Source organism: Scophthalmus maximus, chromosome 16 (genome assembly GCF_022379125.1).
Source record: "Scophthalmus maximus strain ysfricsl-2021 chromosome 16, ASM2237912v1, whole genome shotgun sequence".
Lineage (NCBI taxonomy): Eukaryota > Metazoa > Chordata > Actinopteri > Pleuronectiformes > Scophthalmidae > Scophthalmus > Scophthalmus maximus.
Genome location: NC_061530.1, coordinates 696,521 through 717,210, shown reverse-complemented (window position 1 = coordinate 717,210; position 20,690 = coordinate 696,521). Strand labels below are relative to the sequence as shown.

The 20,690-nt window shown below is 41.8% G+C and overlaps 1 protein-coding gene across 1 annotated transcript; it reads right to left on the bottom strand.

Annotated features, from left to right (window-relative positions):
• Positions 1–1,191: 1,191 nt before the first annotated feature.
• LOC118287131 (dermatan-sulfate epimerase-like protein) lies at positions 1,192–7,080 on the bottom strand. The gene has a single exon (XM_035611965.2). The coding sequence runs from the start codon at positions 6,020–6,022 to the stop codon at positions 2,366–2,368; it is 3,657 nt and encodes a 1,218-aa protein (XP_035467858.2). The 5' UTR covers positions 6,023–7,080; the 3' UTR covers positions 1,192–2,365.
• Positions 7,081–20,690: the final 13,610 nt, after the last annotated feature.

Genomic DNA, 20,690 nt, shown 5'->3' with positions numbered 1-20,690 from the left:
TAATATAACTCTGCATGAATGGATTAGACAAACAGGACCCTGCTAAGCAATGGAGCATTGCAGGGGGATCAAGAACAGTAATTAAATGACGTATTAGGACCGTTCTGAAACATGAAATGTGGCATGTGCTTTCATAACCTGTTACATTCCAATCTCAGTTGGAGCATGACAGCCGAATTTCCTGACATGCTTTTAATTGTTGGCTCCTCCTTGCCATGCATGTCACCCTTATAAGCAATTAGGCTTTTGTAGTCCGTGTCTAATTAAATGGAGACTTCACTACTGCATTATTGTTGGAGCTCAGAGGTGTCTTCATAAGCAGACGTTTTACTATTACGATATTATAAATCCTAGTGAAAGAGAGGATGTTCACATTAAAACCCATTTATATCTGTCTTGTGTAGTGATAGATAATACTTGGTTTAACATGATTGCAATAACAATATCTGCAGCTAATGAGGGCTGATGTTACATCACATGGTACACTTTGTGCAAAATACTACATCCAAACACAGACTGGTTGCCAATATATTTATGAATTTATTATTTTCTTAATATTATCTTCACCCACAGAATTTTTTTAAAAAAATATTTCAAGGCCACAAAAGCATGGAACCATATCCCAACGAGCAAATACAAAACAGAGTTGGTAACCGGATTGCAACAGCAAAGTAAAAGTGTGTCCCAAGTCTACACATTCAATGAGCACAAACATCAAACAGGTTTTCCAGGGAGTCAAGGGTTTCGGTGTTAATAGTAGAACAGAAGAAAAAACAAACAGGCCTATGAGTGAAGATGGATATTTCCAAAATGGCCACATAATGTTATTTTTTATTTGCACACAGATGCAATGGAGAGACTCTAATTGGGTGATGATATATATAATCCACTTAAAAAGCGTGATCGCATAAAAAATTATTTGTGTACATTTTTGCCCAGACCAAAATACATAACATCACAGTGGTCTCTGTTTTTTCTCAGCTATATTTAATATTCATCCCGCTTATTCCACTGCTTGCTGAACTCTTTCAAAAAAAAGGCCTGGAAGGATCATTTGGATGTCTGATTGACCACAACAGGAAATGGAAACTTGTGCTGTCCTCCAGGCCTTTAGAGTGAAGATAGCACTGCAATATGACAGGGTAAGCCTCAGTTATGGCATTTTGCAGATTAATATGAGTAGCTGAGGGGGATGGTTTGGAAATTGCTTTGACTAGAAATGTGTCAAGGCTGACAGTTTTTTTTTTTACCAGTTTGATCCCCATTAAGTACATCCTTCTGATCTAATTCAATAAATGCTAAAGGGTGTTCTAATAATTATATTCATTCCTGATCCTTTGGGATATGTATCTTTGGAGCCAACAATAACTTTTCTTCTACTACTTCTATCTTCAGAGGTTTAAGATTTCCAAGCTTATCAAGTACATACAGTAAAAGTCAGCTTTTGGAAAATGCACAGAATCCCACATACAATCAAAAGAGTCCTTGTAAAAGTGCTAAGCCACTAAACTGTCATGACATCTTTGAGCTTAAAAAAAAAATCACTCTACTGGTGTAATGAAAAAAAATTAATGTAATTTATATGCCTGTATCTTAAAAATAAAGCACTATTGTCATCTTTGTGTTCTCTGCTTGGCTTTGAGTCTATATACTGCAGCCTATATTTACATTTTAAAGGGAAAAAGCACTCAAAATTTCAGATATTAAAATCCATGTCAGGCCAATAGTCTCCCAAAGCTACAAACTGAGACTGTCAATACAGTAAATACCAGTATTATTTCTTAATGATCTTCATAACATATCTGTTCCAAACCAGTACATATTCCTTGATAATTCCAGTAATAACACATGGATTTGCACAAAAATCTTTCAGTCACCACAGATTAGCAATTTTCATCTCTTACTAAGACAAACAGTAAATAGTCTTTACTAACAAACTCAGCTGTTTTACGGAACAGACTCTGTAATAACATCAAAGTTATGCTTAAACTCAGTGTGTTCCCTCTGCATATAAGAACGTAAAAGTCTTAAGTGTCACTAAATAATAGTATGAAGTGTATGAAGTGCTGCTTGGGGAAAGTCATTATACATAAGAATACTCCTTTCCATTTATTTTAACTTAAAATATTCCCACCCCATTCCAACATCTGTTTCTGTAGTGAGAACACATCATATACACCCAAACAAATAAAAACTGAAAAAATTAAAGTTAAAGAAATTAAACCAGAAATGCAACCCAGTTTTTCTTCAACTTGTAAAATATTTTCGAAATATTATGTCAGTGCAAAAGAAAACGACTTTACAGAACTCCATAGCAGCTACAGTAAACAAGACAGCTCAATATCGGCTGACCAGCAGCAGTAAGTTAACTAGCTAACCTGCTGTAACCCAGCCTCTTCATCACACTCCCACACACATCCTCTATTAGCCTGATGTCCTTTCGAGACATATTCTGTCTCCACATGTTAATACTGGCTGGTGAAATTTCTCCTTCATACATAAGACTGAACAAGTTCGTAGAGGTGGTGAAAAAGAGTTGGTTGAGGGCTGCAGGTGAAACAGGCACCCCCAGAAATGTGTGTATGCTTTCTGCTGTCTCCTGCGGGGAGTTGACCACGTCCTCGAACCTCACTTGGAGGTACGACTCCTCGGGGAGGCTCTCACTGACCCTCAGCACAGCTGTAGTGTGAGCCAGCCACAGATGAGCCAGTATCAGGACTGGGTTTGTCTCAGAACGGGACAGCAGCCTCTGGATTATGTTAAACTCTGGCGCCACACTCGAGCACCCATGCCTGACAACATCCTCCTTAAATATCAAGGAAAGGTGCTGTGGGATGTTTTTAAGGGAATAAAGACTGGGTTTTCTGTTATAAAGCAACAGATGAATCAGTGCCCGAGGGTCTCTCACCACGTAGATTGACCTCAAGGATTGTCCCACGACCTCCTGTATAAAGGGCAGCTTTAGCGACCAGCTTCCACTCCTCAAGTTGAGAACAACCCGTGCATCAGGGTACTCCACAACATGACGTCTCATCTCTCTAATGTACTCTGCATCTCTGTCCAGACCAGCCCTCAGTTTCCCCTTTAGCTCAGACCCAAGCTCCCTCCATCTGGATCTTTTCTTTCTGTCTCTGGAGGGGGCAACTCTCTGGGGCTGTTTGAACCTACTGCCCTCCTCCAGCTGAATATTTTGCAAGTGCAGCTTGGTGTTGTGGACCAGTGAATGCAGCCAGCCCTGAATAATCTTAAACCGTCCGCGCACAGCATCTGACCTTGACCACTCGCAGGCATCGACTAGAGAGTCAAATTCAAACTCAGTCTCAGGAATATCCATGTGCTCAGTGGGAACCCTTATGTACACAAAGTCTGAGTTGTTGTAGAAAAGGTGCTTGAGTATTTCTGATCCAGATCCCGGAAGGGCTGTTATGATGACAGTGGGGAGGGGGAGTCGATGCTGCTCGTACAGTCTTATTTGTTTGTTTATTTCGCTTCTGGCACCCGCACCTTTCCATTTTACCCCACAGAGAAGCTGATCGCAGCGGTTAGACACAAACAGCAGCTCGGCTATCCACAGAATGAGCACAGACAGCAGGGCATAACGCATCAGCATGCCGAAGCAGGCATACAACTTTCTCTGCATGGTCAGAAATCCTATGGCCACACAAAGCACAACCCCTGCTACCACATTGACTGTGAATCCAATGTCAAACAGCTGATTATCACTGCTGATTTGCTTGGGGATGAGTTGAGTCCCAAGGCCATATCGGGTGATTTGATATGCATCCTCAACTTTACAGTGACCTCCAAATCCTAAATAATTCAACCTTGCCCCTATGTCTTTATAGTTTGTGGCTATGGAGACCATCTTCTCTGTGTTATTTATTGTTAAAGAAAGCCTCACTCCATTTTTGCTACTGTCTATGAATCTACAGTTGAACACTTTGACATATGGCCCATGTAAAACATAAGCCACTCTGCTGACTGTCCCTGTCATTGGAAAAGTGACGTTGACATACTGAGTCCACCTCTTTTTAAACTCGGCTGCCTGCTCTGCCTCCTGTATCCTTGTGTCAGGACTGTGACCCTGGGGGTCGAACCAGAACATTTTATAATGAGCATCCCACACGTCCATCATCGCGCCATTATATTTGTCCATATATCTGAAAGGAACGTATTTGAAGTCGATGTCAAGATTGTGGAAAAACGCGCTGAATGACTTCACAGGTGAATCAGACCACTTCTCCACATGGTCAAGCACCAGCAGGGTCTGTGAGTTCAGCAGGACCAAGGCTCTGAACACACTCTTTAGTCTCATTGCAGGGGAGTATGCCGACACAGCCTCCCCACTCACAAACAAGGTGTCCCTGTGTGAGGAAGCGACCACCACCTCCCCTCGTGCATCACCCACACCTTCATCAGTCCAGCGCAGCCACTTAGCACACTCACCCAACTGACCCTCCCATGGACTGTTACACTGACTGGTGGGAGAGGGGCTGAACACCAAGACATTGTTAAGATAGCTGTACTTTGGTCCGTAAAGTGCTTCAGAAACAAATACTTGTCCATTAGGAGCAAATGTGAAAGAGTTTTGGTCTGGGTGCTCATGACCAGGGTTAAAGCTGTTCCAGCCATCCACCCAGGAGTAAGGCTTGTCGTGGACAATGTCATAGACTGCACGGCCACCAATTCTGCCGGACTTAAAGGAGACAAAAGTATTGCCCTGACCATTGGGAAGCCCTGCTCCGTAGGTAACCACGCCCCAGTTTGAGAAAATATGCATCCTTGCTTTGCCAAAATTGTGGGGAGGCTGGAGTGTGAGGTGAGAGTTGTACCAGATGAATTCTGTGTGAAGTGTAGCCCAACGCTGGGCAGATGACTGCCCCATGGGACCATCCTTGGGTCGGTGCTTTCTAATCTGCTGAGCCAGCCAGTTACCCGTTCCATTCCTCATGACGAATGTGTCGAGGAAAACAAGCTGGCTCTCTGGCCCATAAAACCAGTTGTAGTTAGAGTCTGCGATGCCAACTGTTCTCTGAAAGCCTGGCAACAGAGTGGCATAATAAAACCAGAAGTGCCCCAGAAGCCAGTTGTTCTGCGTGTTGTCAATGTTGAAATGGCGCTGAGCTAAGAAGACATACTGTGTTATGGACTTGGCTGTGTAGCTCCCATAGGCTACTCCCTCATCCAGAGACCCATCAACAACATGATTTAGGAGAAACATAGTTTTTTCCATGTAGTTCACTGCCACTTGTTTCCATATCATTGACTCTTGGTTGTCATGTGATCCAACCACTATTGCACCAGTCAGGATGGCTAATATGTTAGTAGTTTGATGATTCTGGAGATACTGTTTCCCCCATCCTCTGTACTTAGAGAGCTCATACAGCTGTTCTGTCTCAGAGCTAATTTTCTTGACGTAAACATCTCTTCTGCGCTTATCTAGCTGAGAGTAAATAAAGTCATAAGCAGTAGCAAACCCAGTGAGAGAGTGTGCCATGGGGACCTCGTCGTTGGGGGCACTGGTCACCTTCCAGTCAGGATATTCAGCCATCCTATCCATGAACTTGATAAGAAACTGCAGGGCAGCAGAGTCCTCCGGGCACAACAGGCAGTAGAGAGCCAGGGGAGGCAGGTTGTTCCCATAAATCTCATTCCACTTGCTTGTAAACTCCTCGTGTTTCACAGGGGGCATGTAGAAGGGGACATTCGACAGCATGGCAAGCACAGCTGCCCGGATGACTTTAAATATGTGACTGTGGGTGGTAGAGGACCTCTGCCTTAAGTGCAACACTTCCCCTTGGTTAAAATATAGGTTTGGATGGGAATCAGCAGAGTGGAGATTCCATTGCTTAGTCCCTGTGTTTTGTGTGAGCTTGACCTGCAGCAAGGCATCTGTAACAATGTCTCTGTCTGTGGCATTGAAGACCCCAGAGAAAGCAGTCCCCACTGCCAAAAGTGGTAGTAAAAAAACTGAATATACAACCCAGTTAACAGCCATGTTGCCTGGCAGCCTTGAATACATTTCACTGGCTTTCAAAAATTCGGCGGCTGATTGTTTTCTTCCTTTGATATGTTGTCATAATGTCCCATAACTTAGGTTGTGCCTTCAGGGGTAAAAAAAAAATCCCTGTGCAACATGTTTGTAAATTGTGTAATTGTCCATCAAACTGATTTTTCAAAAGACAATATAATAACATACTAAAGTCCCATGCCTAATAGTCAGGAAAAGAGAACAAAAAAACTTTGTATCCATTTTAACCGTTTCCAAATGCAACAAAACACATCACATTGGGGAAAAGATCTTTCGTTTCTGCTTGTTATGTTTTTTAAATCCAAGTTTTCAAACCCAACAGATCCTTGTCTGGTACCGGTTGTCCTCCGTCCTCGTGGTGATACGTGGGCTCGTGCAGGCTGGCATCTCCCCCCTCGCGTGCGCCACCAGCTCACATCGATCTCCTCCTCGCGGACAAACATCCGTCAGCCCCAGTCCGCGTCCGGTCCAATCACACGAACCAAGAGGCTCCGTGCGCCGCCCGACCGCGTTGCAACATCCATGGACGTCGACCTCAGCGGACGAGCAATCTCCGCAGACAACATCGCCCCGTCTCCCCACTGCAGAGAGCCAACACAGCCTGGTGCCGAAGACCACACATTCTGTTCGACAAATCGATTTTAGCGCACGGTGGGATCCATTTGTATTTTTGCTTTGTTACAGCTCCGCGCGTAATCTCCCGCGATGATTATCCTCCAGTTGAAGTCCGCAAGAGAGGAAACTTGTCGTCACTCCTCAAGTATTCAGAGAATAAGGCATATTCCCCCCATTATCTGCGGGAAGCACTGGCTCAGCCTCCCGAATGACGGATATTCCACATGTTAATCTGCGCCTTCTGAGGGGATGTTGGCGCATCCGCTGCCGTCCACACACACACACACACACACACACCTCACAAGTGGGTCCGTGTGAAGCTCTAATCTCCGGACGTGTCCCCACTGTGTCCTCCCGACAGTTTGATTGTTTTCCCGCACTGGATGGAAAATTTCCGCCCTACTAACTGTAGAGGGAGCCGTGACTTCAGACGCCCAGCCCCACGTCTCCGAGAGGAGTGGGTATAGGCTGAATATTCATTTCATAAGATCCACCTTCCTCACAGGCTGGTTGTGATACACGTCCAGTGACGGAGCCAGGAGAGCAGCTCCCCCTTTTTCCACAGAATATAGTTTTGTTCATCATTTATGTATTTGTAGCACCACATTGATAAGCATTATGGGATCGAGCTCCTTAATAGATTTCATTTTAAAGTAACCTTCAGTTTTACCCAAAATGATATGTTCTTTAATTCTTCACAGTCAGTTTCTCAGCTGTTTGTCATTGCAACGAGGCAACAGAAAAGGCCTCGCAATGACATCATAATCATCTCATCTTTTCCAGTTCTTACTCATGGAATCTGATCACCACATTCTCTTCATATTAGGTTTCTGTGCAGCAGCTTCATTGAATCATGGATTGCTTTTCCTAACAAAGATGTGGTTATATAAGAGGCTCATTAAAGCTTTTATTTCATAGATTAGACAGCTGTGGTGTATTTCTAATGTTACAGGGGCCTTGAGACATTGGTTGCAAACACATAGACCGACAAAATAGAAGTGAATGATGAGAGCAATAATTTAACAACACATTCAATTAGAGAAAAAAAATGTAAGAAAACACAACAAAATAGAGATATCTTTAAAGTTACACAGACCACAATGGAAATGACAACAGTTCAGGCTTCTCATCACTTTTTACAGTCCTTGGTTTTGCATTATACCGTTTATCAGCATGTTATTATTTCCATAAATGTCAGTTGTCTAACCCTTTTTTTCATTTGTTTGCATGTACAAATAGCTATCAAAGCCCTCTTCATATTTGCTTAAGAAGGATGTGTCCACCTCTGCTCTCTCTCCCCACATCTCCTCTCTCCCCCATTCTCTCCTGTCAGCAACCGGTCGAGGCACATGTTCTAGTTCTGTTAGAGATTTCTCCATGTTAAAAGAGTTTTTTCTCTCCACAGTTTAGAGCTGCACATTGTGGGAGCTGTTGTGGGAGCTGTAATATTGTGAGGTCTCGTCCTCACTATGTGAAGTGCCTTTACAAAGTGTATGTTGTGATTTGGCATGATACAAATAAAATTGAATTGAATTCATTACAAAAAATCTATAGGTGCATTTTTCATGATTTAAGTCGTCAGCTTCATCATGTTGTAAGATGTTAGCACTTATTTCTGACCTGACACCTCAGGCCTGCAGTCTAACAATCAATTTTGAAAGAGTCTCATTTTTAAAACTAAATCTAAGTAAAAACTAAAACAAGTTGATTTTTTTCCTTGCAGCTAGCACGCCTCTGCTGTGTGCACTACCCAGACATTCACTTCCATTAATTTTCCATCTGTACAACCTCCATGTTTCCCAGCAGAGTACTCTTTACTAATTTCATCTCAATTTATTCACTTCTGCTAACATTATGTCCTGCCTTCACCAGGAAATTACTCTACCATATGAGCTCCTAGGCAGAGGTCTATTTGTCTGTTGCACATCATCACTGCCACCCTCTGCAGTTTTACACCAAAACTAACAGGAATAACTTCAAATCATCCAATCACCACATGTCAATTCCTCCCAGGTAGACTGAAGAGAATGAGTGAGCACCCTAATTAGAGGAGGCCTCAGTGTGGTGAAAGGAGCGAATGATGTCAACCACAGTAAACTCACACTCTAATCACTCTCATCCACAGCTGCTCGGGCCTCGGGTTGAGCAGGAGGTCCTCAAGTTGTTGCTTGCGGCTTGTTGCCATGACAACATTTCAAGCTCATTTTATCAGAGCGGATTCATAATAGATTGCTTAGAATGCGTCAAACACGGATCCTGAATGCATCTGTTGATTAACAGTGTCCCTGTGCCTGCTGTAGCTATCCTGCTATTGCAGCTCTTTGAAGCTTTGCAAATCCTGGCTTCGCTTGTTGAGTAAAACAAAAACTTCCAGCCATACTGAAAGGAGGTGAGAGGTGTGACAGCCAGTGCCCTTATTAAGATATGCCATGCTAGGAGCAAAGGGAGGTGCAAGCCAGACCCCTTGAAAGAATCCCCCCTTTCTCTCCCTGCAGAGAATTGCAATTTCCCCCATGAGTCTCAGGTTGCTCAGCATGCCTCTGTCCTGCATCCAGCTCTCTGGGTAGCAGCAGAGGGAAATGCCTCCAACTGTTCAGGTTTCAAAGATGGTGTCAACAGCTTCCACAAGCTTCCTGTCAATCATAGCAATCTTTGTCAAAGCATTCAAAACCATTGATTAACAGGAAATAGTTGAGGACATGAAACTAAAAAACAATCAAGTCTACCATAATGATATTATTAATAATAACAAGTCAATACACAGAGACTGAAATAAAACAACATATTTCACTGGCAGATTATTATGAACGAAAGCATTTAATCTAACCACTAGTAGTAGTTGTAGTAATGTAGTAAATATTGTATACTTTTTTTTCAGATTTTAAAGCATTTTACTTTTGTTTTCTAATTTGCATGCTGTTGCAAATTACACTTTATTGTTTCCTTTGGCTGATGTTGTGTCACCTCTGCTCATTGTTTCAACCCATCTAATCAATTTGAAGGTCTCCTCTGCCATTTTATTTGCAATTTTTCTTTTCTTTTTTGAGTTTGCACAACATTTCTGTCTTTTCACGTGACATTTTCTGTGGCCTCCATCGGGTGGATACAACAGTCAGCACCCGATGTCAACCTGTGGGTGAGACAACAGTCTAATACACATGACGAGTACTAGTATAATTATATTTTGGGTTAAATTAAATCAAGTTTTGACACCTCAGATGTAAATGCTACAACATTAATGTTTCTTTTAACTCATCCTGAAAGAGTTCAATGGATTACTTAAAGGGCCCATATTATGGTCCAGGCACCAGACAGTCTGTAAACGAGCCATTCACAGCCCGGGCGTCAAGTGAGGTAAGTTGACTCCTGCTACTGGGGCAACAACGCCCCCAACCTGAGCAGCACCTCCCCCCTTGAAGTGCGGAAAAACAGATCGCGTCTACGCCATAATTTTCTCCCTCCAAGAGAACGACGACCGCGGGCATGGACAAGCTAGACTCGTGGCCAGCCGGGGTAGCTCGCGGCTCGCGGCCGGCCGGCGCAGCTAGACTCGTGGCCGGCCGGGGTAGCTCGCGACTCGCGGCCTGCCGGCTTAGGTAGACTCGCGGCTCCCGGTCGGCTGGGAACGTTAACGATGTCATTAACGTTCTATCGCCCAGCCCCATGTGCTCTGTGTGTAATTATGGAGAACGTGTTCGCTGGGCCTCCCGAGTCTCTACGTCGTGTTTGTGCCTTGTCACGTGTGACTGTTGTCATGGCAGCGCAACGCCGTAGTTGCACAGCAGACCCGAGGGAGGAGCGAGGCGGAGCTTTGCGAAACACGAAGGGAGGGGGGCGAGGAGTGAGCAGGAAAGCGCTGGAATCGACCATAGTGCAGTGCAGTGCATGATGGGACTTCGTCCAGCTGTCTAGCTAAAAACTAAGAGATGGTTCAGTAAACAACTTAGCAGCTAAAACTGTAGGCCTTATCAAATCTGAAAGTTTTGAGGTCTGCCTCCCTGACACAGACTGGCAGCTGGTTCCAGAGGAGAGGAGCCTGGTGGCGGAAGGCTCTGCCTCCCATTCTACTCTTACAGACTCTTAACCACAAGTAGTCCTGAGTTTACAGAGACAAGTGATCTACTGGGATAATATGGAACTATGAGCTCTGTAAGATATGATGGAGCCTGATTATTAAGGGCTTTGTAGGTGAGGAGCACGATTTTGTATTATATTCTGAATATCTCTCCTTAGCCACATTCGCCCATTAAAGGGACAGTAAGCAATTCTAAAGCCATCTCCCCGTTCGTGATGAAATATTTTTATCAGCATTGATTTGATTATTATTATTATGACTACTACAACTACTATTAACTGGTGCTATCATTGGCATCATTAACAACATCAGTATTATTATTGTCATTGTAAGAGCAAGTCTGAAAGAGTTTAAAAACAACAGTATCAACAACCCCCAGCTGAGCCCTGGCTCTGTAAATCGAAAACCAAAAAATGGTGCGGACCGCACCTCACAACAATGCGAGTGTAGTTTGTTAACGTCACTCGTCTACACCTTAAGACACGTGCTAGCGGGTTTCACTAAGACTCTGTGGTTTTGGCCTAGTGGTTTGTGCATCAGACTCCCAAACTGGGGGTCGTGGATTTGTGGCCCGGCCAGAGCAGTAAAATCACAATAACAACACGGAGAGAAACAAGCTTCCTCCACTCAGAAACCTGCAGCACACAAATACATTTGAACTGAACTGAAATAATTTGAACACTCGACTCACCCAGTATGTCATTGTTTGTCCCACACAAGCAAAGAGTGCACTTCAGCATTGCAAATACAGCAGCTCAGTCCCACACATGCCTCAACACATGTCTCTGCCTAATTCACAGCATCATGTATGAAATAAAAAAGTGCAGATCTGAAATATTAAGTTGTAGTAAACCAGAATTAAGTGTCATGCTTGCTTTAAGATACAGTATTGTACAGTATCTTATGTGTGTGAAACATCAGCGAGTCACTGGTCTGCTGTGCACATGAAAAATTAACGAACATAGGCGGTGTTGATTCAGTATCTGTTTAGCTCCTTGGAGGTGCCCAATACAAGTTCTGAAAATTTCCAACAAAATATATCAAAATGGTAGTTTTTGCATCTGAAAGGATAATTAGAATTTTAAAATGGTGATTTGGAAAGAGATGCAGGTTGTAAAATCTATTAAATCCAAACATGCTGCAACTTACATTACAACTCCAGCTATGTTAGTTGTCCCTGTCAATCTTTCTTTTGGAGTTTAATCTGAAGCTGTTAAGAGTTGTCTTTTCACAGCAAACACATGGGAGAAACATTCTGGGAGAGAGTCAGTGTTCTGTTAGGTGCACATTATTCAAATGGACAATCTCGCTTCTCATAGTTTGGGTTGTACGTCTTGTCAGCTTCTCCAGCTGATATGTCCCTGTGAAGCAGGGGGAATAGGCGATGGATTTTTAGTGTCACTCACAGCGGCTTCCTGTGGGACTCTGCAGTGTCTCTGAAAAGGGACTAAAAGATGAGACAGTGCAGAGATAACTGCTTACTTCACATCATGCAGTGTTTTGGCAGGAGAGCACAGACCTCTTCCAAAGCCTGAACCACTGGCCCGATTCTCCCTGCTCCATCTGTTATGTACACAGAGTAGTGTATGAGAGCTTTACATAAATTCATGAGCCTATTTGGCAATTAAAATCCATAAACAAGTGAAGTGCAAGTTCATCTGCAGTTCACAGCAAAATGTCTCATTGATTTCCTGTGTTCTTGCAACAGCTGAGAAATTTTGAATGGTGGTTTTTCAGACAAATTTGTTGGTTTACAACCGCTTACCACTTTATCCATTAAGGGTCTCGTTGAGGGTGATGGTGGGTGGAAGGTGGCGGTTGGGGGGTTGGGGGGTAACCCTAACCCTAACCCTGGACAGGTTGCCAATTTATCGCAGGGCCAACATACAGAGACAAACAACCATTCACTCTCACTTTCACACCTCTGGTCAATTAAGAATCTTCAATTAACCTAATCCCAATGGAATTGCCACAATCATGCTCCGCTCAGGGTGAATGGCAAACACTACAGAGCTTCAATGATTAGTTGAGCTACAGAAAATTTAAATCAAAAACTATAATTGAATGTCTCTGATGTGTTGTTTCCTTGTGTGAAAACTCCCAGTTCTCATATTTGAGATTTTGCAGTCATTCAAAACGTCATTGTCATTTTGAGCATAATATATATATACATTTTCAAGGTGTTCAGTCTGTCTTTATTGTCAGACTGCCATAGTTTCCTGCCTTGCAGACACAGATTGGAGGTCTGTGGGAGCAGCTCTGTGGGGGGGGGGGTCACTATTAGGAGTGGAATGTTGCCCTGCGTAATTCCAAGCACTCATTTTCCCTGCTTTGTTTAGGTTGCAAGCTCCATAGGCAAGTCGAATGTTTTATTTGTGTTACTTTTCTCTTTGGTCCCCTTTAACTGATACTCGTACAATATTTAAAAGGATTTGATATTGTTGATGGGAGACATTTCAACAGCCATTTCATTAACATCTGAAAAATAATAATGCAGAGTAGGCTGTCCTGTCCTGCAATCTGTAATAAGACCGGTAGGGAATAAAACTAAATGATGAGGGCATACTGAGAATGTTGAGATTAAAACACACTTTGATGAAATATGGAATTATGAAAAAGGGCTGCCTTCCTGGGTCTTGAAGTAAATCCCCTGACATCTACTGATGGGATTTTTAATTAACTCTGAAGTTTCTTGCAAAAACATGAAACCTTTTTCCTTACGGGGTTCATTCATTTGACAGTGCGATATGACTTTTAAGGGCATGTGTTCATTTGGTTGCTAATCCCACCATTATGTCGAACAATGATGTCAAGTGGTACTGACACACCCTGAAGTACATCACTGTTGCCGTGTCAGAAGTTATACCATTGAAAACACAATTTTTAGAGAAAGCCTATGAGCATATTTCCCAAAATGTTTAAATTTCCATCATTTACCAACCAGAAGCAAACAACCTCAGTATAATACAGATGTACAGTATATCAAACTCAAAATCAAAAGTCCAGAGCAGAGCCAATGTTAAGCAATTTGGAGAAAAGATTAGCTCATTCTGGAATTTTTTGTGTTTGCAGTCACAGAGGAATACTCCTTGAATACTTCATTTATCTAGCACCAAACCATAACATAGGTTTTCATAGGACACTTGTCACAGAGCAGGGTTAAATAAACACTGAGTTTTAATTGCAGTCATAGCAATGTGACTACATTTTCTCACCAAACAAACCTGGTTCCATTTGAACAGGCGTCCGTGCTTATCATTTCCATATCATTCTTATGTATATTCGGCAGCTGTGAGACAAGCTTTTTATACAGAGCCTGCAAGAGACATACATGTGTTATAATAGTTCTGCGATTTACACACACCATCCAACAGTCTGTCATCATGCCTTACAAGGAAAAAAATCTCATCATGACCTGCTTGGATTGATTAGCTTCAGGCTCCAGCCTCTTGATTGGTAGCTTCAATTCTGCATCACTCAGCAGGGTTACACAGTATCGTGTCAAATGCTCCACTGATTGAGCTCCCCAAACTACATGAGGACAGGGAGAAGTTGGGGGAAAAATTGAAATATATGCAGCCAGGTTGGGAAATTGCTATGAACATGTCCATATCACCAGGACTGCAGCTATATGCCATTGAGGACACTGAGGTCATGTCCTGTATGGGGTTTTAGCTATTGCAGGATTTTGCATTCTGCAGATTTTTTAAAAAACGCCCAAATATGACAGATTGATTCCAGAATTGGACAAACATAAACAAGTATTTATTTTGTGAAGATGAAGTAGAATAATACATAAATGTGACTGAACAGTCCGAAAGGTTTTGACCATAGAGCGCAAGACAGCCTGGAGGCTGGCAAAGGCCCTCTTGAATTATTTTTGCGCTCATTTTTGACTGCCTAAACGTACATGAAAGTTTGCCATAATGTGCACAATTGCCAGTCGGGTCATTTGTGTAAAATTAATCTTTAGCATGGGCGTGGCAAAATGCGTCTATATCGCCCCCTAGAATGAAGCCCCAACATTGCGTTTATCCCACATGTTCGATATTTGGGTGGCAGATGTATCATGTCAAGACCTACAAAAAAGCCTCTAATCGCCATTACCTAAGACCAAGAGGATGTCGGCCATTTTGTCTCAAGGCGTAATTTTGGCCATTTCACACATTTCAAACTTTAACGAACTCCTACAGATTTGACATGAGCAACTTTAAATGTTGTGTTTGTCATTTATGACATTAAAAGTTATCAAAATCCTGACTTTTCAGGATAAATGAATAAATGATAAATGAATAAATAAATACAGTTTTCTCTATTTCTACATTCATTTTTTTCTACATTTATTTATTCATTATTTCTACATCTATTTATTTATTTATTCATTTATACTTATGTCATTTTTTGTCCTTCATACAAGTAGAGCTGAGGCTGATATTAGACATATCATTAATTTTGCAGGTATTTTCTCAATAAAACTTATTAGGATTCATGTTCATCTGGTAAACATGAATGTAATTGCCTCAGTGCTTGTGTTTTTCGTGAATGAAAAATAGTCTCTGCAGTGTAAATAACAATGTAAATACTGTGCAAAGTGAGAGTGATTTACATTGCCATTTGTATTGATTACATTTGACATCAATTAACTCTTTCTGTTGTGTTTAGCAGTTCAAGTCACACCCCAGCATATCTGTTGATTTCCATTCATTAGGCTGCTAAGTAGCAAAAAGGTCCCATCTCCTGCTTGATAAGGTCCTCCCTTTGCCCTTGCTACGGCAGATTTGATTAATCGACATCAAAGCAGTTGTCACATGGACCTGACCACTCAAGCATTACAGATATCTTCTGTAATAATCGTAATTTATCCAGGCAAGAACAACTTCTACCACAGATTTTTTTGTTTCTTCTTGGATAAATGGCACAAGCAGTAAGCATTTGAATGGTTAGGCAGAGAAAGCCCATTTGTCTTAATCAGGACAAATATCACCTTCAGGGAGATAGAGGGGCTGAGCTATCTATCACCTTCCTCCCTGGTTTTCTTGGGGCCAAAAAATTACTTTCGATCAATCTCCAGAAGCAGATAAGTCATCACTTAGAAAGAGGGTGTTTTGTGTGTGTCTGTGAGTTTGTCTGTGTGTGTGTGTGGTGGGAGGCTGGGTGGTGTAAAGACATTTAAGCTATTAGAGACCACACAGTTTGCACTGAATCAACATGAATGATCACGGATGGTAATGTTTCCCATTAATCAGACATTTTCTTGTTTATTCTGTGTTATGCTCTCTATACCACACACTATTGATTTCAAATACTGTTAGATTGTACGTTAATTTTAGTATCATAGAATATATGATCCTTTAATGATCTTTGGGCAGGCATTGGTATATAAGCAGTTGAGTGCAATGTGCTGAACAAATCTACATTTCGGAGCTGTTCATATCCCCCTTTCAATCACAGTGCTTTTGTTTAGCTGCTAACTTATCAGCGATTCATTTAAAAGTCATTTGAAACTATGCTGTCACTATGTACCCTCAATATTTAGATGCAAGTTCATTTTTAAACTAAATTAAAACCATGCATGTTGTGAGTTGTTGTTGAACAGCACTTAAAAAGTATTTCATGACACATGGAGGGAATGTGATGTCAAATCTAAGTGCCATGCCTCAGAGGACATGATGGATAAGTGTTTTTTATGGTCTCATAAAGGTATATTTTCCCAAAAGCTGTGCACGCAAACCAGGCAACACATTTCCCCATCAATCAATGCAGAGAGCGCAGCAGAGCAGATGGCACATGTCAGCACTGCAACACTCAATCAAAAAGTGGAGAAATCGCTGAGACCAAGACAGGAGATCAGCTGTGAGCTTGACACAGCAGAGTGGCTCAGCAAACCTGGGCCACAGCAACCAGCTCTCTGGAGCCTCTCATCCCTCATCACAATCAATCCACCGCAGACCAACTGTAATCCTATTTGTTCAAATAAATAAAGAAGTAGCAGCAGCCCCACACGGAGGCACACAGAGGGTGGTAATTGCTGCGTTTCAGGCTGGATCAGATGGGCTCTGTGGGAGACCGGCTCGGCTCCACTATGACCTTGTGTATGTTTGTAATTTTCCACAAGCTTAGTGGATATGCAGCAAGCAGGGGCCCTCAGTGGGTGCGCAGGAATCCTAGCCAAGGAACACAGTGGTGTACCGAGGCCATCCGAGTGAATGGTTTTGTTGCAATGGTGCTTTACTCGGGACTCAAGAAAAAAAACATCTAACCAGGCACAGATGTCACGAGAGCTATTAGGCAGGTACAAAGCTGTCGAGCAAGTGTCATGTCCTTTGCTGTGCTCTGAGGCAATGTAATGTGTTTTGTTCAATTTGTTTAGGTGCAATACCTTAGCACATTACAAGGACTTCTGAGAGAGCAAAAAAAATACAATTTCTAAAGCTCTGTCCTCAAACTGAACTTGGATTTTACTCTTCAACAGATTAACCTGTAATACCAGACCCACCCCCAACCCCCAAATTCTCAATTGATGATTATCCTGTCCTGCCAGGCTGTTTGCCCACATAATCCAATTATCCCTGACATGATCCATTCATTATCTAGAATATTATTGGATGCGGCCCTGACCAGTCAAGCTGTAGGTCATACTTCATTTACTGCAGCTGCAATCTGTGGTGTGCAGCATTGGCAGGAACATCTATTTGTTGGTAAAATATTGCACCAAGGTGAGTTTTTTCATTGATTCAAATGGTTGGTCAATTTGTGAAGTTATTGTCAATAATGTGTGATTGCAGTGACTGTTGTGGCCCATCTCTCCATATTGCTGAGATTTTAACCAGAGTCAAAGAAGGGTCAAGGCAAAAAATGTGGCAAAAGAATGAATATGACTTCTATAGCTTTTCGCAATGAACACTTCAACCTCCCAGTTCTTTAATCTGCAAGAATGACAACATGGTTTCCAGTCAAACACAGTATGTTACCACAGTGATTTTTGGTATTTAGAATCAAAATATCATGAGGCTTTCTTTTAACCCACATAAAAATAAACGTGCTTTAAAACACTTTACACATATTTGGGAAATCCACTTATTGACTCGCTTGCCAAGAGTTAGATAAAGAACTTATCATTAACTCAAAAGCTCATAAATTAATTTAATTGTTTGTAGTTTGTTTAATCTATACTAATAATTATTTATACCTTTAGTATATCTTGACTCGGAGCATTCAAGTGGAGATTTCATTAATTTCAAGTGGAGATTAATGAAATCTCCACTTGTTGGCAACTGCTTCAAGCCAAGCACATAATTCCCCATAAATTGTTATTTTTACATACACATTTTTGTATGGATTTGACAGACGAAACATCAATTGATAATTAGTCAGCTAAAAGGGTTGGTAGATAGCTTTAATGTATTTTGGTTACCTGGCAACTGCTATAAGGGCACATACTCTAATCCACTGTAAAACCAAAACTTTTTAGTAAGTTGCTCTATGTCTTTTGTAGGGATTAAACATACAAGAAGAATTAAATGTTACAATTCTCATGGCTGCACCATTCCATCAGCTAGAATTGTCTTGATGTTCAGAGTTACTGAAAGATTCTCTAGTAGAATTACACACAGTTGTGTCAGACTGATTCTTATAATGACAATAATAATAATACTGACACTTATAGATGTAATGATGTTGTTAATAATAACAAGGACAGCAACTGGTAATAATAATTATATTATAATTAATAGTGTAAACAATAATATAATAGTAATAGTAGTGTTGGAGGGAGAGAGAGAGAGAGAGAGATGCTCAGTGCATGATGGGAGTTCCCCCAGCAGTCCCTGCGTTCGAATTGTCAATTTTGCAAAGGAAGGTTCCTAACTGAGTGAAATGACGTATGTCATAGGCAGCCATGATAAGAGCTGTTCGAGTTCTTTAAATCCTTAGGAAAGGTGCATCAATGCTTCCTTACCTACATGTATCTCCTTTAGCAAAGGGTACACTACAGTGGCGGTTGGTGATTGAAAAAATTTAGGGGGGGGGCGGCTACATGCTTACTTTCAAGGCATTGCTAACATCGCATCCAGCCAGCCAATTCCGTTTCCCATAACAAGAGTGGGAGAAGCCCCGGGTGTAATGTCGTCCTCGGTCACTTGCCTGCTGCTGGATTTGTAAATTGGGTTGGTCCAGTCCAAGATCCTTTATCCTCTTGAAAGGTTGTTTTTTTTGTAAATAAATGAGTGTTTAGCGGCCAAGAGCCGATTTTGAATGACAGGTGTTGAGAATCAATCAGATTGGATAAAATAACAGTCGGATGCACATGCCGGCAGATCTTCCTTTGCAAAAGGAAAGGAGAAATAGACGCCCCACAATTCAATAGGGCAGCAATATTTAATGTGACGTGCCATGCATGAACTTGAAGTCATCATGTAAGTCTGTTGCCAATGAAGCATTTCCATCTTATGCCACACAGTGTCATCTGGATAAATATGAGTGGACAGGAGCGTGAGCAAACATTCTCAATGTGACAAGATTTTCCTTTCAGTTTCTTAGCCTACATTGTTTTTATTTCGATTCAAATCTTGGTAATGAATAAATATTTTTCACTGTGTTGTCCATGTTAAGCATGAATCAACCCGCTCTTAAACAGGGCAAAGTCGCCTATAAGATGTGCTTTTTGTCGTCCATCTTTGGATGTGTAGTTTCAGCACGACAGATGTATGTCAATAACATCCGCTGTCACATAATTTTGTAGTATAGTAAAAGTGGGCCACTTTTTAGCCATTAATATCTATGTACGTATTTACTGATTTATTCATAGAGCTATAGAAACATTAAACGCTAAAGGACATCCTTTAGCGTACAATTGAACGGATATTCATTTTTTTGATGAGGTGTGGTCCACACCATTTTTTTGTTTTGGATTTACAGAGCCTGGACTGAGCTGAAAAAACTGACAGAACCGACAGTTAGTGGACCATGAGGAAATATTCGCAGAGTTTTACAAAACATGTATGGGTTAAAATCGCTTACTGCCCATTCAAGCTAATACATCCTAAATAGACTTGATGGACTAGGATCTAACAGACAGGTTGATGATTTAGAGGAGGATAACGGTGAAGTCAGCTCAGCCAGATCTATGGATGAAAAGCAGTCCAGGATAGCAAAGCTCAATGCAAATCGATCCGGCAGACATAAACCAAAGGTAACCTGTCAGGTAAGATAATGGTGGATAATGCTTCCACAAGAATTTTCCCTACTTATTTGATCTAAACTTGTTTGTTTGACCACTAAGATTGTTTTGTGTGAGCTACAAATATTTTTTGTCTTAAAAGCCGATTCCTTAGAACAGCAGTGAAAGTAATTTCAGAATGTGTCATCATCCAAATCTCTTAGTGAGGCTACTTGATCAGTGTGAAAGCAGAGCACAGTTATGGATGCTGGCCAAGCTGCAAATCACAGTCACACCACTGAGTGAATGAGAGTGATGTGCAGACACGTGTACAGCAGTGTCCAAGGCTACACCACTCCATGGGTTTGGACTGACTGTGTGTGTGTGTGTGTGTGTGTGTGTGTGTGTGTGTGTGTGTGTGTGTGTGTATCCGTGCAGTGCTTGGAGATGTTCTTGATTCAGTGACTGGCCAGGCACTGAGGGCTCAGCTGAGTGCACAGTTGTGCAAACTGTGAGGCAGGAGATAAGCATCCACACAGGCGATGGTCAGAAGTGAAGTCAAGTTGGCCAGAAAGGTTTGGATTTGATGCTCTATGGTCACCGAGCATTGAGAGGCTCAAACGCTTGTAGCTCTATTAACAACATTAAGAACATAACCCTATGGAGGCATTGCTATGCTCACATGAATGAGCGGTAACTGTTACACCTAAGGTTCTGCCCTAAAGTTATTGTTCCCAGATATTCTGTTCAGTCATAAGCACACCCACCGCTGGTTCACAGAAACTGCTCTCCAGACTCTTGTCAATCCTGCT

Excerpts from the sequence above, each read along its gene's own strand:
- LOC118287131 (XM_035611965.2), bottom strand. The coding sequence starts at position 6,022 with ATGTATTCAAGGCTGCCAGGCAACATGGCTGTTAACTGGGTTGTATAT.